At 45.0% G+C, this 26206-nt stretch overlaps 1 protein-coding gene across 1 annotated transcript in view; it reads right to left on the bottom strand.

Annotated features, from left to right (window-relative positions):
- Positions 1-26206, bottom strand: part of GRIN2D (glutamate ionotropic receptor NMDA type subunit 2D) — a 642162-nt gene that overhangs the window by 120034 nt on the left and 495922 nt on the right. Inside the window, exon 10 of the mRNA XM_040434835.1 lies at positions 20612-20799. Coding sequence (XP_040290769.1) covers positions 20612-20799 — 188 coding nt within the window. The remainder of the gene's footprint in view (positions 1-20611; positions 20800-26206) is intronic.

The following is a 26206-nucleotide window of genomic DNA, read 5'->3' as shown; positions in this document are numbered from 1 at the left end:
TTTCTGCACAGCCAAACCAGCAACTTGGCCAGGTCCGCCTCCACGTTGTGACGCCGTTGGTCCTGCGATAATGTCCGCCTCTGCCTCCTCATCCTCCACCATGTCCTTAGCCATAACTGCAGGGACAAGTCACAGTGCCCCTCCAGCATACTACATGTGCATGGCACGGCAGTGTCACGCTGTTCTGCACCTCGTTTCAATGGGCGAACGGAGTCACACAGGGGAGGAACTGCTCTGTGTCCTTTGTCAAGAAACCGAATCCTGGCTTTCTCCCCGACAACTCAAAATTGGAACCATGGTGACCGACAACGGGAAGAACATTGTGTCGGCACTGTGTCAAGGAGGGCTGAGCCATGCGCCCTGCATGGCACACGTGTTCAATCTGGTTGTCAAGCGGTTCCTGAAGTCTTCCACCCATCTGCAAGACATCCTAAAAATGGCCAGGAAACTTTGCATGCACTTCAGCCACTCGTACACCGCAAAGCACATCCTCCTTGAGCTGCAGCAGCAGAACGGCATCCCCCAACATAGGCTGATATGCGACATTTCCACCCGCTGGAATTCCACCCTCCATATGTTGGATCGACTATACGAACAGAGAAAGGCCATCAACGATTTCTTCGATGTCAGCCAATGGCAGCACTTCAGCCACTCGTACACCGCAAAGCACATTTCCATCCGCTGGAATTCCACCCTCCATATGTTGGACCGACTATACGAACAGAGAAAGGCCATCAACGTAACTTCGATGTCAGCCAATGGCAGCTCATGCGTGACACCTGACGTTTTCTCAGGCCCTTTGAGGACGCCACGTTATTTGTCAGTCACCTGGACTATGGGCTGAACTACGTCATTCAACTGCTTTATGTCCTGGAACAGATACTGGTAACAATGGCTGGTCAGGGTACTGGAGACGTGGCGCCTAGATCTCAAGGCCACATGAGCCCTGTGGGGGCTGAATTGGAAGAAGAGGAGAAGGGTGAGGAGGACATTGGAGCACAGGCAATGTGTAGCTAAATGGGTGGTTTTCTACTCAGGTGACAGGAGAGGAGGAGCAGCAAGAGGTGAAGTTACAGTTGAATTGTCAACATTCGGCAGAGAAATTACTTCTGGCTCTCCACCTTGTTGTACCCTTGCTACCTATCCAGAATGTGGGCCTTTTTTACACCCACTAAGAGGGAGGACAAACTGAACTACTACAGATACATCCTATGTAGTCACTTGGCCGCTGCCTATCTGTGCCATCATCCATCCTCTCGCAGGTCTGACCGGGGGGCCCTCTGCTCCCACATTCCACTGCCATGGCTGCTGGGGAGGGGTGGGGTGGCAGTAGCAGTACCAGCTCTATCAGTAGCAGCCTGAATCTACAGTCGCTGATGAGTAGCTTTCTTCACCCTCATAGTGAAAAAATTACTCACCAGCAGCAGCAGGTAGACCTGGAGCAGGACCTGAACCAGCAGGTGGCATACTTGGACAGCACCCTGCCAACCCACAAGAAAAATACACTGGACTACTGGGCAGCCAAACTGGATTTGTGGCAGCAACTAGCAGAGTTTGCCATGGAAAAGCTGTCCTGCCCGGCCAGTAGTGTGGCATCAGAGCAGGTGTTTAGTGCAGCGAGGGCCACAGTTACCCCAAGGAGAACTCGCCTGTCCACCCAAAATGTGGAGAGACTGACCTTTGTCAAGATGAATCAGGCGTGGATCATGGTGCCACACCAACAGTTTGATAAAAGAGACCGGTTTCTTCTAACTACCTGCCCCAGCTACTACTCTGTTGCTGCCACCCATATGATGCCATACATCTGATGTCAAGTGCTACTTCTTTCAGCCACCTTCATCAGCAAGTACTGGAAATGCCACCCACCACCCCACTCTGTCACCAGGTCACTTTGTGGTCTCCTGATGCAGCAGCTGCTGCTGCCATCTCCACGCTACATCACCTTGCCACTCTGTGGTGTCCTTCTGCTGCTGCTATCTCCACACTATGTCATCTTGCCACTATGTGGTATCCTCCTGCTGCTGCAGCTACTGGCATCTCCACAGTTTGTCACCTTACCACTCTGTGGTATCCTCCTGCTGCTGCCATCTCCACACTATATCACCTTGCCCTCTGTGGTATCCTGATACTGCTGCTTCTGCCATCTCTAAACTATGTCACCTTGCCACTTTGTGGTATCCTCCTGCTGCTGCTGCTGCTATCTCCACACTATGTCACCTTTCCACTTTGTGGTATCCTCATGCTGCTGCTGCTGCTACTGACATCTCCACACTATGTCACCTTGCCACTCTGTGGTATCCTAATGCTGCTGCTTCTGCTGCCATCTCCATACTATGTCACCTTTCTACTTTGTGGTATCCTCCTGCTGCTGCTACCATCTTCACACTATGTCACCTTGCCACTCTGTGGTATCCTCATGCGGCTGCTTCTGCTGCCATCTCCACACTATGTCACCCTGCCATTCTGTGGTATCCTTCTGCTGCTGCTGCCATCTCCACACTATGTCACCTTGCCACTTTGTGGTATCCTCATGCTGCTGCTGCTACTGCCATCTCCACACTGTCACCTTGCCATTCTGTGGTATCCTACTGCTGCTGCCATCTCCACACTATGTCACCTTGCCACTCTGTGGTATCCTCCTGCTGCTGCTGCCATCTCCACACTATGTCACCTTGCCGCTCTGTGGTATCCTCATGCTGCTGCTGCTACTGCCATCTCCACACTGTGTCACCTTGCCACTCTGTAGCATCCTCCTGCTGCTGCTGCCATCTCCACTCTATGTCACCTTGCCGCTCTGTGGTATCCTCCTGCTGCCATCTCTACACTATCACCTTGCCACTCTGTGGTATCCTCCTTTTGCTGCCATATCCACACTATGTCACCCTGATGCTGGTATGGTATCCTGATGCTGCTGCCATCTCCACGCTATGTCACCTTGCCAATCTGTGGTATCCTCCTGCTACTGCCATCTCCACATGATGTCACCTTGCCACTTTGTGGTATCCTCCTGCTGCTGCTGCCATCTTCACACTATGTCACCTTGCTACTCTGTGGTATCCTCATGCTGCTGCTTCTGCTGCCATCTCCACACTATGTCACCTTGCCAATCTGTGGTATCCTCCTGCTGCTGCTACTGCCATCTCCAAAATATGTCACCTTGCCACTCTGTGGTATCTTGATGCTGCTGCCATCTCCACATTATGTCACCTTGCGACTCTGTGGTCTACTGATGGTGCTGCCATCTCCACACTATGTCACCTCGCCATTCTGTGGTATCCTACTGCTGCTGCTATCTCCACACTATGTCACCTTGCCGCTCTGTGGTATCCTCCTGCTGCCATCTCCACACTGTCACATTGCCACTCTGTGGTATCCCCATGCTGCTGCTGCCATCTCCACACTATGTCACATTGCCACTCTGTGGTATCCTCCTTTTGCTGCCATATCCACACTGTCACCTTGCCACTCTGTGGTATCCTGATGCTGCTGCCATCTCCACACTATGTCACCTTGCAAATCTGTGGTATCCTCCTGCTGCTGCTACTGCCATCTCCAAACTAAGTCACCTTGCGACTCTGTGGTCTACTGATGGTGCTGCCATATCCACACTATGTCACCTCGCCATTCTGTGGTATCCTCCTGCTGCCATCTCCACACTATATCACCTTGCCACTCTGTGGTATCCTTCTTTTGCTGCCATCTCCACACTATATCACCTTGCCACTCTGTGGTATCCTCCTGCTGCTGCTGCCATCTCAACACTATGTCACATTGCCACTCTGTGGTATCCTCCTGCTGCTGCCATCTTCACACTGTCACCTTGCTGCTCTGTGGTAACCTCCTGCTGCTGCTGCCATCTCCAAACTTTATCAACTTGTCACTCTGTGGTATCCTCCTTTTGCTGCCATATCCACACTGTCACCTTTCCACTTTGTGGTATCCTCATGCTTCTGCTGCTACTGCCATATCCAGACTATGTCACCTTGCCACTCTGTGGAATCCTCCTGCTGCTGCCATCTCCACACTATGGCAACTTGCCACTCTGTTGTATCCTCCTTCTGCTGCCATCTCCACACTTTCCCTTTGTCACTCTGTGGTCTCCTGATGCTTCTGCTATCCCCACACTATGTCACCTTGCCACTCTGTGGTATAGTCCTGCTGCTGCTGCCATCTCCACACTATGTTACCTTACCACTCTGTGGTATCCTCCTGCTGCTGCCATCTCTACACTATGTCACCTTGCCACTCTGTGGTATCCTCCTGCTGCTGCCATCTCCACACTATGTTACCTTGCCACTCTGTGGTCACCTGATGCTGCTGCCATATCCACAGTATATCACCTTGCCACTCTGCGGTATCCTGATGCTGCTGCTGCCATCTCTACACTGTGTTACCTTGCCACTCTGTGGTCACCTGATGCTGCTGCCATATCCACAGTATGTTACCTTGCCGCTCTGCGTTATCCTCCTGCTGCTGATGCCATCTCCACATTATGTTATCTTGCCACTATGTGGTATATCCTGATGCTGCTGCTTCAACTGCCATCTCCACACTATGTCACCTTGCCACTCTGTGGTATCCTCCTGCTGCTGCCATATTCCCACTGGGTCAATTTGCCACTCTGTGGTATTCTCCTGCTGCTGCCATATTCACACTGTCACCTTGCCACTCTGTGGTCTCCTGATGCTGCTGCCATATCCACACTATGTCACCTTGCCACTCTGTGGTATCCTCCTACTGCTGCTGCCATCTCCACACTATACACAAACAATTCAAGCCTGTTAAGGCTAATGACCTCTCTTATCCCAGATAATAAAACTTAACTTTTATTAAGTCTACTAACATTCCTGAGCAAAATAAATGTGAGCACTACTAAGTTTAAAATTTCTGATGTCCTGTCAGTATTTCAGCAGTAATGTCCTAACTAGTAGTGCTCACATTTATTTCACTCAGGAATCTTAGTAGACTTAATAAAAGTTAAGTTTTATTATCTGGGATATGAGAGGTCATTAGCCTTAACAGGCTTGAATTGTTTGTTTATAGTTACCCTTCCCAGATAGGGTCTTGTTATTGTTTAGTTGATCTCCACACTATGTCACCTTGCCACTCTGTGGTTTCCTGATGCTGCTTGCCACTCTGTGGTATACTGATGCTGCGCACCTCTCATCAATATGTCAAAGGTCCACTTTGTGGACTACTCATGCTGTTCCCACTGTGCCCACTTCATGACTGGGCCACTATTTTGCCTTTCAGCCTGGCTGACATCATGATTTATTTGACCTTTCTTCTGATCTGTCAGAAGGAAGGAAAAATGAGACGCACAACGGATCCTGTCTGTGTAGCAGATATAAGGCGTGTATGGTCCCATCAGAATTGGCTTATGATTTGTTAGCCAAAAGCAGGAGTGGGTACAAAACACAGAGGACCTGCAAATATTCCATTCACGTGTTATTTCTGTTTTACATCCACTCCGGTTTTTTGGGGGGCATTAACAATACTAATGGATTATTGAGCAAATGCAGAGTGAGTGAAGGCGTATGCTCCACAGACAGGATTAATTTTTGGGGGTTATTCTGACGAATCAGAAGAAGGGTAAAATAATCAGTGACGTCAACACAAACTTACTGCTGACATCCTCTCCACTTTGTCTTGGGGGCTTTACTTGTATACGCGTTTAATAGAACAGTTTCTGTAGACATCTATGTGGAATCAGCTGGCGGCGGTGTAAAAGGAATGCGCTTCTACTTGATGCTAACATCGAGGCTGAGTTCATACTTGAGTTATTTGGTCAGTTTAGGCCCTGTGACTGCCCTAATAAGTTAAGTGGGCAGTGATTCTAAGAGCGACACCTGTCATCTGCATGTCATACGAACTCACTGTATTATTTCACTACCAAAGCAGACTCCATATTCGTGTTACTACAAGGCACCGTTTTCTACACCACTATAAAGGCTCTAAGCATCCAGGAAATAGCTGTTTTTTTAACTTAATTCACCGCAAATATATTCAGATCAAACCACATTTGTCCAGAATAATTCGGCTAACCGGCGAATTGAATTGTTGAAAAATTCGCTCATCTCTAGTGGGAACCTGTACATGACTTGCAATGTTAAGGTGTCTATACCACTTCGATAGCTCTCATACACGTACGTGTTCAGATGACATCTTATTCCATACATCCCCATATATATGGAGGTTCATCTTGGCCAAGGAGGCATGTGTTCTCAAAGTAGAGAGAGAATAAAGCCACTGCCAGACACCTCTAGTAATAGTTTTGTCCCTTGAGATCAAAAGGATCAGGAGTTGAAATTCAACATGCCTGACCGTTTTTTTCCCCCTGACATCACTTACACCATCAGTTTGGTCAGCGTCACACCGCTATGCTCATAGAATAGTTGGCCGGTCCCCAAAACTAGTCAACTTAACTCTTATGTTTAATTGGAAAAACCTTCAACAGGCCCTTCTGTCTTCCTTGATAAAACTTGGCACCATAATGTTAGGTGCAGTTCTATAGGCTCCTTTACTTCTATGTACACATTTAGCACTCAATAAAAGTAATTTATTTAACAAAAAATTCTACAAAAATGCCTTGGTCATTGTCTTCTGTTTGAAATATGTGAACTTACAGTATTGCTTCCTGTCATGCCAATACATCACGCTAGAGAAAGCATGGTATTGCTATGGATTGTTTGTGGTTCGATGTCAGCTGAGTTCCTAGTGCTTCCATAGCCTCTTTGACGTTAAGTATTTCCTTTCCCTTTTGTGTTTTGTTTGAGTTATGTGTGTTGCATTTCCCTATTGTTTGTATTAGGCCTGAAGTAGACTCCTGTTCGTCCTTCCTTTTGGAGGAACAGGTATTCTCGTCCCTGCCATTAGCATCAGGGTCCTATAGGGCTAGATAGGACTCTAGGTATTCCTGTGTATGAGCTCACCTACCTTTGGGGTCTGTTCATACTGGTAGTCAGTCAGGATTTTGGTTAGGGTATTCACTAGGAGGTGTCCATCTTTCTTCCCTAGTTCTAAGGCCTAATTCCTCGTTTCCCCCTTCCATCCTATGCTCGGTGTGGTGTTTCCCTCCCACAACAAAGCGTGACATAAATGTAGAGTTTTAAACAGATTTGAAAATGTCTATGAAAATGTATTATATGAATTAGAGATGAGCAAATCTATTCTGAACTAATCGGATTTCTTACGGGTTCTGCAAAATTTCTGCTGACCAAACAAATCCTATGTTTTGACAATTGCTTTGGACGAATCAGGCACCATTTTATTGTGAAAATCAGCTGGGAAAATGGTAGGGAGGATAAAGAGAGAGGATCATGTCACCTTGGAAGGACAGAGGCTTGATCTGGTTGGCTCAGAGGCTGACAGACAACTTGTGAGCCAATCAGGTACAGGATTTTGGCAGGCCCTTCAGTCTCTAGGCTTAAGAGATGCTATACAGAGCACAGCTTGCAATGTGAGAGAATGTGTTTTGGAAGTGTCTGGCAGAAAGCAACTGCAGACACAAGCCAGCAACCTTAGAGTGTTATAGAATAAGTATAATGACATATTTAGTTAGATAGATTGAACCAACAGTTTCGTATGGAGGGTAGTTGCTAACAGCAAGTGGAACGTTTACGTGTGAACTGCACATTCTACAAACACCAAAATCCTGCAACAACCTTATTTTTTAAGTGGTTGAACAGCCAGCCTTTTTTTTCCTATATTTCTAAAGTTCATAAGTAGGCTTTTTGTCGGTACCAGCTGAATACAATTTGCTGCAAATGCTGCATAATCTGCCTTGTTTTTTCTCAAAAACTATTTCAGTTTTGCTATTATTAAACCTTTTAGGACCCTGCCATTTTTCACCTTATGGACCAGGCCATTTTTTGCAAATCTGACATGTGTAGCTTTATGTGGTGATAACTTTAAAACGCTTTTACTTATCCAGGCCATTCTGAGATTGTTTTCTAATCATGAATAGCACTTCATGACAGTGGTAAAATTGAGTAAAAAAATAAATAAAAAATATTTATAAAAAAGTTCCAAATTTACCAAACATTTGGAAATATTAGCAAATTTCAATTTCTCTATTTTTATAATAGATAGTAATACCTCTAAAAATTGTTATTACTTTACATTCCCCATATGTCTACTTCATGTTTGGATCATTTTGTGAATGCCATTTTATTTTTGGGGGACGTTACAAGGCTTAGAAGTTTAGAAGCAAATCTTGAAATTTTTCCGAAAATTTCTAAAACACACTTTTTCAGGACCAGTTCAGGTCTGAAATCACTTTGAGAGGCTTACATAACAGAAACCACCCAAAAATGACCCCATTTTACAAACAACACCCCTCAAGGTATTCAAAACTGATTTTGCAAACTTTGTTAACCCTTTAGGTGTTCCACAAGAATTAATGGGAAATAGAGATAACATTTCAAAATTTCACTTTTTTGGCAGATTTTCCATTTGAATCCATTTTTTCCAGTTACAAAGCAAGGGTTAACAGCCAAATAAAACTCATTCTATATGGCCCTGATTCTGTAGTTTACAGAAACACCACATATGTGGTCGTAAACTGCTGTACAGGCACACGGCAAGGCGCAGAAGGAAAGGAATGCCATACGGTTTTTGGAAGGCAGATTTTGCTGGACTGGTTTTTTGACACCGTGACCCATTTGAAGCCCCCTAGATGCACCCCTAGAGTAGAAACTCCAAAAAAAGAGACACCATTTTGGAAACTACAGGATAAAATGGCAGTTTTCTTGGTACTATTTTAGGGTACATATGATTTTTGGTTGCTCTATATTACATTTTTTGTGAGGCAAGGTAACAAGAAATAGCTGTTTTGGCACCGTTTTTTTATTTATTTTTAATTTACAACATTTATCTGACAGGTTATATCATTTGGTATTTTTATAGAGCACGTTGTCACGAACGCGACAATACCAAATATGAATACTTTTTTTTTATTTATGTAAGTTTTACACAATGATTTCATTTTTAAACCAAAAAATCATGTTTTAGTGTCTCCATCGTCTCTATCAGCCATAGAGCCACAGTTTTTTTCAGTTTTTGGGCGATTATCTTAGATAGGGTATGATTTTTTCGGGATGAGATGAGGGTTTGATTGGCACTATTTTGGGGTGCGTATGACTTTTTGATCGCTTGCTATTACACTTTTTGTGATGTAAGGTGATAAAAAATATCTTTATTTTTACACAGTTTTTATTTTGATTTTTTTTACGGTGTTTACCTGAGGGGTTAGGTCATGTGGTATTTTTATAGAGCTGGTCGTTATGGACGTGGCAATACCTAATATGTATACTTTTCTTTATTTATTTAAGTTTTACACAATAATATTTTTGAAACAAAAAAAAAAATCATGTTTTAGTGTCTCCATATTCTGAGACCCATAGTTTTTTCAGTTTTTGGGTGATTATCTTAGGTAGGGTATCATTTTTGCGGGATGAGATGTCGGTTTGATTGGCACTATTTTGGGGTGCATATGCTGTTTTGATCGCTTGCTATTACACTTTTTATTTTTTTTACGGTGTTCATCTGAGGGGTTAGGTCATGTGATATTTTTATAGAGCAGGTTATTACGGACGTGATGATACCTAATATGTATACTTTTTTATTTACTTAAGTTTTACACAATAACAGCATTTTTAGAACAAAAAAAATGATGTTTTAGTGTCTCCATATTTTGAGCCATAGTTTTTTTTATTTTTAGGGCGATTGTCTTAGGTAGGGGCTCATTTTTTGCGGGATGAGGTGAAGGTAAGATTGGTACAATTTTTGCGGGCATTCGCCATTTTAATCACTTGGTGTTTTACTGTTGTAAGATGACAAAAAATGGTTTATTTAGCACAGCTTTAATTTTTTTATTTTTACGGTGTTCATCTGAGAGGTTAGGTCATGTGATATGTTTATAGAGCCGGTCGATCCGGGCGCAGTGATACCTAATATGTCTACTTTTCTTTTTTTCCCTTTTTTTTACAAATTTCTTTTTACTATATTTGGGGGAAATTTATTTTTATTTTTTTTACTTGAAACTTTAATATTTTTTTCGTAAAACTTTTTTTTTTTAACTTCTTTTTTAACTTTATTTTTGTCCCACTATGGACAGGGTCTGATCCCTGTTTTAATACAGCACAATACATCTGTATTGTGGTGTATTGAACTGTCAGTGTCTTACACTGTAAGACGCTAACAGTTGCCTAGGAGACCCAGCCCTGGGCCTGGATCTCCTGGGCTTCCATAGCTGGCAGTCCTGATGCCTGTTCAAGGCATTGGGGCTGCCATAGCAACGCTCGGTTCCCGTCACCGCAGCACGGGGACCCGATGAGGATGTACAAGCTGCCGCAAACCCCCTGTATGCTGCGGTCAGCGTGACCGCTTCAAACAGGGGCTTAATCTGCCGGCATCTGTGTTTTCACCGATGCTGGCAGATACAGCAGGGGCCCAGCTGTCAGTATCAGCCGGGCCCCTGCTGCTGATCCTGGCAGCAGTTGTGGGGCAGCGCGTTAACCCTAGGACGAGAATGCTCCTCCTAGTGCATTAAGTACCTGCAAGTTAGGACGAGCATTCTCGTCCAAGGTCCTGAACCTGTTAAAAATTTATTTTCTAATTAACGTTGACCTTTTCCTGGTATATACCTCATTCCCTCACTCCATGGTCTTCTGGGCAGGCAGATCACAGACATTGGCTCTATCCTATCAGGTGGCGCTGTCACATCCAATCAAGAAAACTTGCCCTTCATCACTTTTGTCAAAATGAATCAGAGATGGATACGTGAGGATTTTCACACTCCAACTGAATAAATAGATCTGCCTTTACTAACAGTGGCTATTCATCTCTGGCTCCATCATGCCACTGCTGCTGTCTGCCATCCTACAGGTGAAATTCGAAAAATTTGAATATCGTGCAAAGTTCATTTATTTCAGTAATGCAACTTAAAAGGTAAGATAGACTCATAACATGCAAAGCAAGATATTTCAAGCCTTTATTTGTTGTAATTTGGATGATTATGGCTTACAGCTTATGAAACCCCAAAGTCTGAATTCTGAGGTACCCTTTGCTCAGGGGATATGGATTAATTAGATGACTAGAGTGTGTCACTTTGAGCCTAGAATATTGAACCTTTTCACAGAATTCTAATTTTAAGCTGCATTAATGCAATTCCTTTTAATTTGCATTACTAAAATAAATGGACTTTTGCACGATATTCAAATTTTTCGAGTTTCACCTGTACTATCATGTTCCATACTGTATGGCTGCTGCTGCCACCACCACAGCTGCTAATTTCCTACTGCCACTACTGTAAGCCCTACCCAGTAACCAATAATACTACTATTATTACCCCTACAAAGTCACACAAACATCTACTGCTTTGTCTGTTCCCAGCTGTGCTGCTACTGCTGCTATTACTATCGCTGCCACATGCCACTAATACACTATGCACTAACATACCTTAGACCTTACCTTTTCTACTTTCACACTCTATTGCTGATGCTCCCCTAAAAAAGGGAGAATTACTTAATGCAAGTTCAAAAAATCATTGTATCTCCTAACACTACCATTTGTATGTATAAATATGGGTAGGCATCTGCCCATAAAGGAATCCTTTTTGGACACTCGTTCCTAGCAAGCCATAGTTTTTTTTATGACAACACTGTGTGTGTTTAAACACCATCAGCCCCCAATATGGGACAATTTTAGAACTTTTCTGTTTAGCTAATATTAAAAAGCATAAGAAGTGGAAAGGTGTGATGTGTTCTTAACCCCTTAGGGACGCATGACGTACCGGTACGGCATGTTTCCCGAGTCCTTAAGGCGTACGTCATGGGTTTAAACCGCGATTGCGGCGTAGCGGGGGTTAATTGTGACAGGATGCCTGCTGAAATCATTCAGCGGGCATCCTGTCACAACGCCCCATATCGGCGATCGCCGCAAACCGCAGGTCAATTCATACCTGCGGTTTGCGCCTTTTACCTGCGGTTGCGGCGGTGGTCGGCAGTGCCATCGGGTCCCCATGCGGCTGTGGGGGGGACCTGATGGCATGGAAGGCAGCGCGATGTCTAAGGAAGGCATTGCGCTGCCTTCCGGTGAAGAGCCTGTGAGATCCAGCCCCCTGGATCTCACAGGCCCCGGAAGCTGTATGAGTAATACACACAGTATTACTCATACAGCCAATACATTCCAATACAGAAGTATTGGAATGCATTGTAAAGGAATATACCCCCCAAAGTTCAAGTGTTAAAGTGGGACAAAAAAATAAAGTGAAAAAAAAGTTGAAAAAATAAAGTTTTCCCCCCAAAAAAATTTTGTTTCAAGTAAAAATAAATAAAAACGTCATTTTCCCCAAATAAAGTAAAAAAAAATTGGAAAAAATAGGGAAAAAAAATAAGTATACATATTAGGTATCACTGCGTCCGTATCGACTGGCTCTATAAACATATCACATGACCTAACCCCTCAGATTAACACAGTAAAAAAACAAAAAAAAAACTGTGCTAAATAAACCATTTTTTTGTCACCTTAGATCACAAAAAGTACAACAGCAAGCGATCAAAAAGGCGTTTTCCCACCAAAATAGTACCAATCTAACCGTCACCTCATCCCGCAAAAAATGAGCCCCTACCTGAGACAATCGCCCAAAAAATAAAAAAAACTATGGCTCAGAATATGGAGACACTAAAACATAATTTTTTTTGTTTGAAAAAAGCTGTTATAGTGTAAAACTTACATAAATAAAATAAAAATATACATATTTGGTATTGCCGCGTTTGTATCGACTGGCTCTATAAAAATATCACATGACATAACCTCTCAGATGACCACCGTAAAAAATAAAAAATAAAAACTGTGCTAAATAAACCATTTTTTGTCACCTTACATCACAAAAAGTGTAATAGCAAGCGATAAAAAAGTCATATGCACCCCAAAATAGTGCCAATCAAACCGTCATCGCATCCCACAAAAAATTAGATCATATCTAAGATAATTGCCCAAAAACTGAAAAAACTATGGCTCTCAGAATATGGAGACACTAAAACATGATTTTCTTTTTTTGTTTCAAAAATTATATTATTGTGTAAAACTTACATAAATAAATAAAAAGTATACATATTAGCTATCGCCGCATCCATATCGACCGCCTCTATTAAAATATCACATGAACTAACCCCTCAGATGAACACCGTAAAAAATTTAAAATTAAAACTGTGCTAAAGAAACCATTTTTTGTCACCTTACATCACAAAAAGTGTAATAGCAAGCGATCAAAAAGTCACACGCACCCCAAAATAGTGCCAATAAAACCGTCATCTCATCCCTCAAAAATCATACCCTACCCAAGGTAATCGCCCAAAAACTTAAAAAAATATGGCTCTCAGACTATGGAACATAAATAAAAACAAAGTATACATATTAGGTATTGCCGCATCCGTGACAACCTGGTCTATAAAAATATCACATGATCTAACCTGTTAGATGAATGTTGTAAATAACAAAAAATAAAAACGGTGCCAAAACAGCTATATCTTGTTATCTTGCCTCACAAAAAGTGTAATATAGAGCAACCAAAAATCATATGTACCCTAAACTAGTACCAACAATACTGCCACCCTATCCCGTAGTTTCTAAAATTGGGCCAATTTTTTGGAGTTTCTACTCTAGGGGTGCATTAGGGGGGCTTCAAATGGGACATGGTGTCAAAAAAAAAAACAGTCCAGCAAAATCTGCCTTCCAAAAACCGTATGGCATTCCTTTCCTTCTGCGCCCTGCCATGTCCCCGTACAGACGTTTACGACCACATATGGGGTGTTTCTGTAAACTACAGAATCAGGGCCATAAATATTGAGTTTTGTTCGGCTGTTAACCCTTGCTTTGTTACTGGGAAAAATGGAAAATTTGCCCAAAAATTTAAATTCTGAAATTTTATCTCCATTTGCCAATAACTCTTGTGGAACACCTAAAGGGTTAACGATGTTTGTAAAATCTGTTTTGAATACCTGTCACGGCTGTATGTGAGCAACAATAGTATACACAGTAAAAGAGCTACTGACCGGACCCAAACTAGGGAGGATAAAGGGTGACCCCTGTCAGACCCTCAAAGCTCTCCCTATTCTGCTAAAGCACATGCCCGGATCCAAATGGCGGAACGAGGCATGCCAAAGAGGCCTAAGACTGATGACCACTGTAACCCCTACAATAGTGGAAGGGGCACGGCCACCGGTGCCCTACTCAGTATATGGAGGGAACCGTGGCCACCTCAGATCCAGTCAGAAAATAATCAGGTACACAACAATGTCTGTACACTTAGCTGAAGGTGTTGCAGCCGCAGAGAAGACGGATCCAAGGACAGCTGGCAATATCCGGAGTGCTTGCTGCAGCAGAACACAGGTCCAGTGAACTGATAGCTACAAGTGAAGATACTAAAGCAAGAGCTACAACTGAAATGAGAACTATAATCCACGCCCTACAATAGGAGGAGGGGTGATATAAAGAGAGGGAAATCAAACGCATGAGGAACAGCTGGGAGGAAGGAAACCAAAAGTAAACAGAGCAGTGAGAACTCCTCCCAGCTCTAGTAGTGACATCATCACAGGGGTGGAGAAACAGAGCTGTGAGAACGTCCCAAAGCTCTGGTAGTGACAGTACCCCCCCCCCCCTCTACGGGTGGACTCTGGACACCCAGGACCCACCTTCTAAGGATGAGCCCTATGAAATGCCCTGATGAGGCGAGTGGCTTTAATGTCCGACACCGGAACCCACATCCCCTCCTCAGGACCATAACCCTTCCAATGAACGAGGTACTGAAGAGAACCGCGGACAATGCGAGAGTCCACAATTCTGGAAACCTCAAACTCCAGATTGCCATCAACCAAAATCGGAGGAGGAGGCAAAGAGGAGGGTACCGTGGGCTGGACATATGGTTTTAAGAGAGATCTGTGAAATACATTATGTATCTTCCAAACCCGTGGAAGATCAAGACGGAAGGCAACAGGATTGATGACTGACAAGATTTTATAAGGCCCAATAAACTTGGGACCCAATTTCCAGGAGGGAACCTTCAGTTTAATATTTCTTGTAGACAACCACACCAGATCACCCACATTCAGGTCCGGACCAGGCACACGTCTCTTATCAGCCACACGCCTATACCTCTCACTCATCTTTTTAAGATTACTCTGAATCTTTTGCCAAATGGTAGACAAAGACGAGGAAAATCTCTCCTCCTCAGGTAAACCAGAAAGAGCCCCTCCCGAGAATGTCCCAAACTGCGGATGGAACCCATATGCACCAAAGAATGGTGACTTATCAGAAGATTCCTGACGACGGTTGTTCAGAGCAAACTTAGCAAGAGGGAGAAATGAACACCAATCCTCCTGGTTCTCTGCCACAAAACAGCGCAAATATGTCTCCAGATTCTGATTGAGGCGCTCAGTCTGACCATTCGACTGCGGGTGAAAAGCAGAAGAGAAGGACAGCCGAACCCCCAGGCGAGAACAGAAAGCCTTCCAGAACCTGGACACAAACTGCGTGCCTCTATCGGAAACAATATCAGAGGGAATGCCGTGAAATTTAACAATATGGTCGACAAAAGCTTGCGCCAACGTTTTAGCATTGGATAAACCAGGGAAAGGTACGAAATGAGCCATCTTGCTAAAACGGTCCACCACCACCAGGATCACCGACTTCCCCGAGGAACGAGGAAGATCCGTGATAAAGTCCATGGACAGGTGTGTCCAAGGACGGGAAGGTATGGGTAACGGGAGAAGGGAACCTGAAGGCCGTGAACGAGGGACCTTAGCGCGAGCGCACGTCTCACAAGCAGCCACAAAACCCTCCACCGACTTACGAAGAGCCGGCCACCAAAATCTCCGAGCAATGAGATCTACCGTGGCTCTACTCCCGGGGTGACCAGCAAGAACCGTATCATGATGCTCCTTAAAGAGTTTGTGACGTAGCTCAGGAGGCACGAACAACTTCCCAGAAGGACAACGGGCAGGTGCCTCAGTCTGGGCAGCCTGGACCTCGGCCTCCAAATCGGAATATAGAGCAGAAACAACTACCCCCTCCAGCAAAATGGGACCCGGGTCCTCAGAGTTTCCTCCTCCCGGAAAACAGCGAGAGAGAGCATCAGCCTTCACATTTTTTATCCCAGGTCGGAATGTAACAACAAAATTGAATCTGGAGAAGAACAGAGACCATCTGGCCTGTCTCGGATTCATACGCCTGGCCGACTCCAAGTATGCCAGATTCTTATGGTCGGTAAAAACGGTGATAGGGTGCCTGGCCCCCTCCAACCAATGGCGCCATTCCTCGAAAGCCAACTTGATGGCCAACAACTCCCTATCTCCCACATCATAGTTTCTCTCTGCTGGGGAGAGTTTTTTAGAGAAAAAGGCACAGGGTCGCCATTTGGCAGGAGAAGGGCCCTGGGACAAAACCGCACCCACACCCACCTCGGAAGCATCCACCTCAACAATAAAAGGTAAGGAAACATCGGGATGCACCAAGACGGGAGCAGACGCAAAACTCTCTTTAATCTTAGAAAAGGCTGCAAGCGCCTCCTCCGACCAAGAGGAAAAATCCGCCCCCTTTTTTGTCATGTCAGTAAGGGGTTTGACAACAGAGGAATAATTCAAAATGAACTTTCTGTAATAGTTCGCAAAACCCAGAAAGCGCATCAATGCCTTCTGATTCTCAGGAAGCTCCCACTCAAGTACAGCACGGACCTTCTCCGGATCCATGCGAAAACCAGAAGCAGAGAGGAGAAATCCCAGAAATTGAATCTCCGATACCATAAAAAGACATTTCTCCAGCTTGGCGTACAATTTATTTTCCCGCAGAATCTGCAGAACCTGAAAAAGATGATCCTGATGGGTCTGAACATCAGGGGAAAAAATCAAAATATCATCAAGATACACCAATACAAATTTCCCCATTAAATGGTAGAAAATACTATTAACAAAATGCTGAAAGACGGCCGGAGCATTCATCAGGCCGAAAGGCATAACGAGATTCTCGAAATGCCCGTTAGGGGTATTAAAGGCCGTTTTCCATTCATCCCCCTCTCTGACCCTGACCAGGTTGTACGCGCCTCTCAAATCCAATTTGGAAAACACCTTGGCCCCAACAATTTGGTTGAAGAGGTCCGGGATCAGAGGAAGGGGATAGGGATCGCGAATCGTGATACGGTTCAGCTCCCTAAAATCTAGGCAAGGTCTCAGAGAGCCATCTTTTTTTTTAACAAAAAAAACCCCGCGGCCACAGGTGACTTTGAGGGACGAATATGCCCCTTCTCGAGACTCTCGGAGATATAAGTTCGCATTGCGATTCTTTCCGGTTGTGAGAGATTGTAGAGGCGTGCTTTTGGCAGCTTGGCGCCGGGAATGAGGTTAATGGGACAGTCAAACTCCCGGTGAGGAGGTAGCTCCTGAACACCGCTCTCGGAAAACACGTCCGAGAAATCAGAGAGAAATGATGGCACAGTTTTAGTAGACACCTCTGCAAAAGTCGCTGTAAGACAATTCTCTCTACAAAAGTCACTCCACTCATTTATTTGCCTTCCTTGCCAATCAATAGTGGGGTTATGTCTAGTGAGCCAGGGTAACCCCAAAACTAGAGGAGAAGGCAATCCGTTAAGGACAAAACAAGATATATCCTCCACATGAGTGTCACCTACAGCTAGCCGGATATTGTGAACAATGCCCTTCAGAGATCTCTGTGAGAGTGGAGCAGAGTCAATAGCAAAAACAGGTATATCCTTTTCTAATGTGCAAACCTGAAAACCATGCATGGCTACAAATTCAGTGTCAATAAGATTGACGGCCGCTCCACTATCGACAAAAATCTCACAAGAAATGACTTTGCTCTCTAGCGCCACCCTGGCAGACAGGAGAAAACGGTAACTGCAGGTCAGAGGAAAAGCATCAATTCCTACATCAACTTTGCCCAAAGTAGCAGATGAAGCAGAATTTAATGATTTACCTTTTGAGGTTTTTCTCTTATTATCGCTCTTAGTACAGTTCAAGAATCTCCTAGAGGGACAAACATTTGCCAAATGACCTATGCCCCCACAACAAAAACACACCATACTCTGAGGACTAAATCCTCTTTTATCAGGGGCAAGTCGACCTAGCTGCATAGGCTCCTCCTCAGAGGGGAGTGAGACAGGATGAGGCCCCTGCACACTGAATGAGTCCGCACCACTGCCCCTAGACTGACAATGGCTGGACAGAGAGGTCTCGTTTCTTTCTCTTAGACGCCTGTCAAGGCGTACCGCCAATGACATGGCAGACTCTAAGGATGTTGGTCTCTCATGGAAAGCAAACACATCTTTCAATCTCTCTGAGAGACCATGACAGAACTGACTCCGGAGTGCAGCATCATTCCAACCCGAATCAGCTGCCCATCTCCGAAATTCAGAACAATAAAGCTCCGCAGACAGTTTGTTCTGGCATAAAATACTTAAGTTAGATTCGGCCAGAGCAACACGATCCGGGTCATCATAAATCTGCCCCAGGGCCACAAAAAATCTTTCCACGGATCGAAGGGAGGGATCCCCTGATGGCAGCGAAAAAGCCCAAGTCTGAGCATTACCCCTGAGCAGGGAGATGACAATCCTCACCCTCTGCTCCTCCTTACCAGAGGAGTGGGGACACAAGCAAAAATGGAGTTTGCATGCCTCTCTGAAGCGAACAAAATTCTCACTGCCCCCGGAGAACGTTTCCGGAAGTGAGACCTTTGGCTCGCAACAGACTCCATGAGCCGGAGCAGAGCCCAATGCTTGAAGCTGAGTCATAGATTGACGGAGATCCACTACTTCCAAAGAAAGACCCTGCATGCGGTCAACCAGGCCAGAAAGCGGATCCATGTCAAAAAAGGACGGTTTTGGTGGATTATAATGTCACGGCTGTATGTGAGCAACAATAGTATACACAGTAAAAGAGCTACTGACCGGACCAAAACTAGGGAGGATAAAGGGTGACCCCTGTCAGACCCTCAAAGCTCTCCCTATTCTTCTAAAGCACATGCCCGGATCCAAATGGCGGAACGAGGCATGCCCACGTGCCTAAGACTGATGACCACTGTAACCCCTACAATAGTGGAAGGGGCACGGCCACCGGTGCCCTACTCAGTATATGGAGGGAACCGTGGCCACCTCAGATCCAGTCAGAAAATAATCAGGTACACAACAATGTCTGTACACTTAGCTGAAGGTGTTGCAGCCGCAGAGAAGACGGATCCAAGGACAGCTGGCAATATCCGGAGTGCTTGCTGCAGCAGAACACAGGTCCAGTGAACTGATAGCTACAAGTGAAGATACTAAAGCAAGAGCTACAACTGAAATGAGAACTATAATCCACGCCCTACAATAGGAGGAGGGGTGATATAAAGAGAGGGAAATCAAACGCATGAGGAACAGCTGGGAGGAAGGAAACCAAAAGTAAACAGAGCAGTGAGAACTCCTCCCAGCTCTAGTAGTGACATCATCACAGGGGTGGAGAAACAGAGCTGTGAGAACGTCCCAAATCTCTGGTAGTGACAATACCTTGAGGGGTGTAGTTTCTTAGATGGGGTCACTTTTATGGAGTTTCTACTCTAGGGTTGCATCAGGGGGGCTTCAAATGTGACATGGTGTCAAAAAAAACTGTCCAGCAAAACCTGCCTTCCAAAAACCATATGGCATTCCTTTCCTTCTGCGCCCTGCCGTGTGCCCGTACAGCGGTTTACGTCCACATATGGGGTGTTTCGGTAAACTACAGAATCAAGGCCATACATTTAGAGTTTTGTTTGGCTGTTAACCCTTGCTTTGTACCTGGAAAAGAAATATTAAAATGGAAAATCTGCCAAAAAAGTAAAATTTTGAAATGGTATCTCTATTTTCCATTAATTCTTGTGGAACATCTAAAGGGTTAACAAAGTTTGTAAAATTAGTTTTGAATACCTTGAGGGGTGTAGTTTATAGAATGGGGTCATTTTTGGGTGGTTTCTATTATGTAAGCCTCGAAAAGTAATTTCAGACCTGAACTGGTCCCTATAAATTGGGTTTTTGAAAATTTCAGAAAAATTTCAAGATTTGCTTCTAAACTTTTAAGCCTTGTAACATCCCCAAAAAATAAAATATCATTCCCAAAATGATCCAAACATGAAGTAGACATATGGGGAATGTAAAGTAAGTCCTTAAGGTGAAATAGAGCGGAGTCCTTAAGGGGTTAAACAAGCTGTTAACATCACTATCTATGTGTTTACACTTAGCTATATATGTCAGCGTCGCCCTGACTTTACTTTCTATTGCTGTCATTGTGTTAAAGAGCTTAAAAGGGGGGGGGGGGGGGAGACTTAAGGTGGGTGGCAAGAAGAAAGAACAAAAATGCGAAAAGCCAATTAGAGCACTTCTAATTAGAATCAATTTGGACCTGAATCAAGTTATTGGAACAATACAGCAAATTGGCCCAGAAATTAATTTCAAGAAGTTCGCACATCTCTAATATAAATATCATATCACATATTATCTTGTATCTTTATATACGATCTAAAAGCTAATATATAAATTATACTAATATATGAATCACAAAGAGAAGCAACAGTAGGGCTAAAAGGTACATACCATCTCCTAGGAACTGTAGTAATGCTAAATCGATGGATCGTTTCCACTTAGAGCCTTTTTGGAGAGCAATACCATAACCTGTGGTAGCAAAGACTTTTCCACTACCAATAGTCACTAGCTTACAGCCTTCATCTTTGCGGGCCATGTAGTTTAGTACTGCTGCATCATAAATAAAAGCATCCAGTTTCCTATAAAAGAAAATGAGCAGGTGAGGGGGCATAAATTATTAAGAAAGTACATAGTATCATGGTATTTTGAAAATGGTATTACTTAAAAAGGACCTGTCACCATAAAATGAAATGCAATCTGAATGCATCATGTTATAGAGCAGGAGAAGATTGATATATATTTTTGTGGGAAAAGATTCAGTAAAACCTGTAATTTATAAATTTATATCTGTGCTTTTTCTACCCTCTGTGAACAGTATCGGTACAGGAGGGAGGAGTTATAAGTGATTGATAGCACTGTGTGTATAAGTGTGCATACAGAAATAGCTGTCAGTCACTGATAACCCCTCGTTCCTGTACAGATAGCTCTTCACATGGCCGCAGATGAAAATTTGAAAATTACAGGTTTTACAGATTTTCCCCCCACAAAACTATATATCAATCTGCTCAGCTTCTCCTGCTTTATAACATGGTGCTTTCAGACTGCATTGAAATTTTTGGTGACAGTAGATTCAACTTGTATATAGATCAGTAAATGTAATAAAATAATAATAATAAAAAATAAAAATAATAATAATAATAATAACACTAGTACCCACTAGTAATGATTGAGCATCACCTGTTTGGCTCGAGCATCTCGATGCTCAGCACATGGCGGTACTCAGCCGAGTACCGCATGTGCCTGAGCGCCATGCTCGAGTCTCCTCCCCGCACGTTTCTTGGCTACTACGCAGCCAATAAACGTGCAGGTAAGTGCTGCCCTCACTGTAATGCCAGTAGCCATGTTGACTACTGGCATTACAGTGATTGGCTGGCCGAGACGCGTCATCGTGTGCTATATAGCACCCTACGACGCATGTTCGACTCATTCGTAGTCAGGTAGAGCGGAGCATAGGATGGGACAGAGAGTTTAGGTAGTGTAGTTGAATATTTATTTGTACAAAAACGTTTCAGAGACTCAAAAGTCCTTCTAAGGAATATTGTGTGTGACAGCAGCAATATACACTGCCTGTTCCAAAAAAAAGTTGCCACCTGGATTTAACTAAGCAAATAGTTATGAGCCTCCTATTGGATAATTACTGCATGGGCGATTATCTTTCAGCTTGAAATAAGTTATTTAACCCCAACTGGTGCAATTAGTTGCTTCTAATTTCTTAAACAACCATGTCGAAAGACACATCTCGTGGTCGTGTAAAAGATGTTTGAGTCTGTTTGAGAAGGGTCACATCATTGGCATGCATCAAACAGAGAAAACATCTAAGGAGATTGCAGAAACTAATAAAATTGGGTTAAGAACTGTCAAACGCATTATTAAAAACTGGAAGGATAGTGGGGACCCATCGTATTCGAGGAAGAAATGTGGCGGGAAAAAAATCCTGAATGATCGTGATCGGCGATCACTTAAACGTTTGGTGAAATCAAATCGAAGAAAAACAACAGTAGAACTCAGGGCTATGTTTAATAGTGAAAGTAATAGTGAAAGTAAGAGCATTTCCACATGCACAATGCGAAGAGAAATTAAGTGATTGGGACTGAACAGCTGTGTATAAGTAAGAAAACCACTAATCAGTGAGGCAAACCTGAAAAAAAGGTCTAGGTTCAGCAACAGTATGTGCTTCAAGAATGAGGTCAGTTGACTATCTGAACATAATGAATGACCAGGTTATTCCATCAATGTTTTTTTTCTTCCCTGATTGCATGGGCATATTCCTGACAATGCCAGGGTTCATCAGGCTCAAATTGTGAAAGAGTGGTTCACGGAGCATGAGACATCATTTTCACACATGGATTGGCCACCACAGAGTCCAGACCTTAACCCCATTGAGAATCTTTGGGATGTGCTGGAAAAGGCTTTGCGCAGCAGTCAGACTCTACAATCATCAATGCAAGATCTTGGTGAAAAATTAATGCAACACTGAATGGAAATAAATCTTGTGACATTGCAGAAGCTTATCGAAACAATGCCACAGCGAATGCATGCCGTAATCAAAGCTAAAGGCTTTTCTTTTTTTTTGGACAGTAGATAATGGCCAAGGAGAGAAAAAGGCGCTCCATTCAAAGATAGAACATGTCCTACTATTGCCCGCAAATAACATTCCGTGGCTCCATTTAAGTCAGTGGGTCCGCAAAAAGAATGTAACTAGAGTTGAGCGAACACCTGGATGTTCAGGTTCGAGAAGTTCGGCCGAACTTCCCGGAAATGTTCGGGTTCGGGATCCGAACCCGATCCGAACTTCGTCCCGAACCCGAACCCGAACCCCATTGAAGTCAATGGGGACCCGAACTTTTGGGCACTAAAAAGGCTGTAAAACAGCCCAGGAAAGAGCTAGAGGGCTGCAAAAGGCAGCAACATGTAGGTAAATCCCCTGCAAACAAATGTGGATAGGGAAATGAATTAAAATAAAAATAAAAAAAATAAAAATGAACCAATATCAATTGGACAGAGGTCCCATAGCAGAGAATCTGGCTTCACGTCAGCAGAGAATCAGTCTCTTCATGCCATAGCAAAGAATCTGGCTTCATGTCAGCAGAGAATCAGTCTTCATGTCATAGCAGAGAATCAGGCTTCACGTCACCCACCACTGGAACAGGCCACTGTCACACATTTAGGCCCAGGCACCCAGGCAGAGGAGAGAGGTCCCGTAACAGAGAATCTGGCCTTATGTCAGCGCAGAATCTGTCTTCATGTCATAGCAGAGAATCAGGCTTCACGTCACCCACCACTGGAACAGGCCACTGTCACACATTTAGGCCCAGGCACCCAGGCAGAGGAGAGAGGTCCCGTAACAGAGAATCTGGCCTTATGTCAGCGCAGAATCTGTATTCATGTCATAGCAGAGAATCAGGCTTCACGTCACCCACCACTAGAACAGGCCACTGTCACACATTTAGGCCCCGGCACCCAGACAGAGGAGAGCGGTCCCGTAACAGAGAATCTGGCCTTATGTCAGCGCAGAATCTGTCTTCATGTCATAGCAGAGAATCAGGCTTCACGTCACCCACCACTGGAACAGGCCACTGTCACACATTTAGGCCCAGGCACCCAGGCAGAGGAGAGAGGTCCCGTAACAGAGAATCTGGCCTTATGTCAGTGCAGAATCTGTCTTCATGTCATAGCAGAGAATCAGGCTTCACGTCACCCACCACTGGAACAGGCCACTGTCACACATTTAGGCCCAGGCACCCAGGCAGAGGAGAGAGGTCCCGTAACAGAGAATCTGGCCTTATGTCAGCGCAAAATCTGTCTTCATGTCATAGCAGAGAATCAGGCTTCACGTCACCCACCACTGGAACAGGCCACTGTCACACATTTAGGCCCCGGCACCCAGACAGAAGAGAGCGGTCCCGTAACAGAGAATCTGGCCTTATGTCAGCGCAGAATCTGTCTTCATGTCATAGCAGAGAATCAGGCTTCACGTCACCCACCACTGGAACAGGCCACTGTCACACATTTAGGCCCAGGCACCCAGGCAGAGGAGAGAGGTCCCGTAACAGAGAATCTGGCCTTATGTCAGCGCAGAATCTGTATTCATGTCATAGCAGAGAATCAGGCTTCACGTCACCCACCACTGGAACAGGCCACTGTCACACATTTAGGCCACGGCACCCAGACAGAGGAGAGGTTCATTCAACTTTGGGTTGCCCAGCAATATAATGGTAAAATGAAATTAAAAATAATATTGAATGAGGAAGTGCCCTGGAGTAGAATAATATATTGTTAAGGGGAGGTAGTTAATATCTAATCTGCACAAGGGATGGACAGGTCCTGTGGGATCCATGCCTGGTTCATTTTTATGAACGTCAGCTTGTCCACATTGGCTGTAGACAGGCGGCTGCGTTTGTCTGTAATGACGCCCCCTGCCGTGCTGAATACACGTTCAGACAAAACGCTGGCCGCCGGGCAGGCCAGCACCTCCAAGGCATAAAAGGCTAGCTCTGGCCACGTGGACAATTTGGAGACCCAGAAGTTGAATGGGGCCGAACCATCAGTCAGTACGTGGAGGGGTGTGCACAGGTACTGTTCCACCATGTTAGTGAAATGTTGCCTCCTGCTAACACGTTCCGTATCAGGTGGTGGTGCAGTTAGCTGTGGCGTGGTGACAAAACTTTTCCACATCTCTGCCATGCTAACCCTGCCCTCAGAGGAGCTGGCCGTGACACAGCTGCGTTGGCGACCTCTTGCTCCTCCTCTGCCTTCGCCTTGGGCTTCCACTGGTTCCCCTGTGACATTTGGGAATGCTCTCAGTAGCGCGTCTACCAACGTGCGCTTGTACTCGCGCATCTTCCTATCACGCTCCAGTGTAGGAAGTAAGGTGGGCACATTGTCTTTGTACCGGGGATCCAGCAGGGTGGCAACCCAGTATTCCGCACACGTTAAAATGTGGGCAACTCTGCTGTCGTTGCGCAGGCACTGCAGCATGTAGTCGCTCATGTGTGCCAGGCTGCCCAGAGGTAAGGACAAGCTGTCCTCTGTGGGAGGCGTATCGTCATCGTCCTGTGTTTCCCCCCAGCCACGCACCAGTGATGGGCCAGAGCTGCTTTGGGTGCCACCCTGCTGTGAACATGCTTCATCCTCATCCTCCTCCACCTCCTCCTCATCCTCGTCCTCCTCGTCCTCCAGTAGTGGGCCCTGTCTGGCCACATTTGTACCTGGCCTCTGGTGTTGCAAAAAACCTCCCTCTGAGTCACTTCGAAGAGACTGGCCTGAAAGTGCTAAAAATGACCCCTCTTCCTCCTCTTCCTCCTGGGCCACCTCCTCTTCCATCATCGCCCTAAGTGTTTTCTCAAGGAGACATAGAAGTGGTATTGTAACGCTGATAACTGCGTCATCGCCACTGGCCATGTTGGTGGAGTACTCGAAACAGCGCAACAGGGCACACAGGTCTCGCATGGAGGCCCAGTCATTGGTGGTGAAGTGTGTCTGATCCGCAGTGCGACTGACCCGTGCGTGCTGCAGCTGAAACTCCACTATGGCCTGCTGCTGCTCGCACAGTCTGTCCAGCATATGCAAGGTGGAGTTCCACCTGGTGGGTACGTCGCATATGAGGCGGTGAGCGGGAAGGCCGAAGTTACGCTGTAGCGCAGACAGGCGAGCAGCGGCAGGGAGTGAACGCCGGAAGCGCGAACAGACGGCCCGCACTTTATGCAGCAGCTCTGACATGTCGGGGTAGTTGCGAATGAACTTCTGCACCACCAAATTCAGCACATGCGCCAGGCAAGGGATGTGCGTCAAACCGGCTAGTCCCAGAGCTGCAACGAGATTTCGCCCATTATCGCACACCACCAGGCCGGGCTTGAGGCTCACCGGCAGCAACCACTCGTCGGTCTGTTGTTCTATACCCCGCCACAACTCCTGTGCGGTGTGGGGCCTGTCCCCCAAACATATGAGTTTCAGAATGGCCTGCTGACGTTTACCCCGTGCTGTGCT

The sequence above is a fragment of the Bufo bufo genome, chromosome 1, assembly GCF_905171765.1.
Source record: "Bufo bufo chromosome 1, aBufBuf1.1, whole genome shotgun sequence".
NCBI lineage: Eukaryota > Metazoa > Chordata > Amphibia > Anura > Bufonidae > Bufo > Bufo bufo.
The sequence above is the reverse complement of the archived record's forward strand: the minus strand, read 5'-3'. Positions and strand labels throughout refer to the sequence as shown.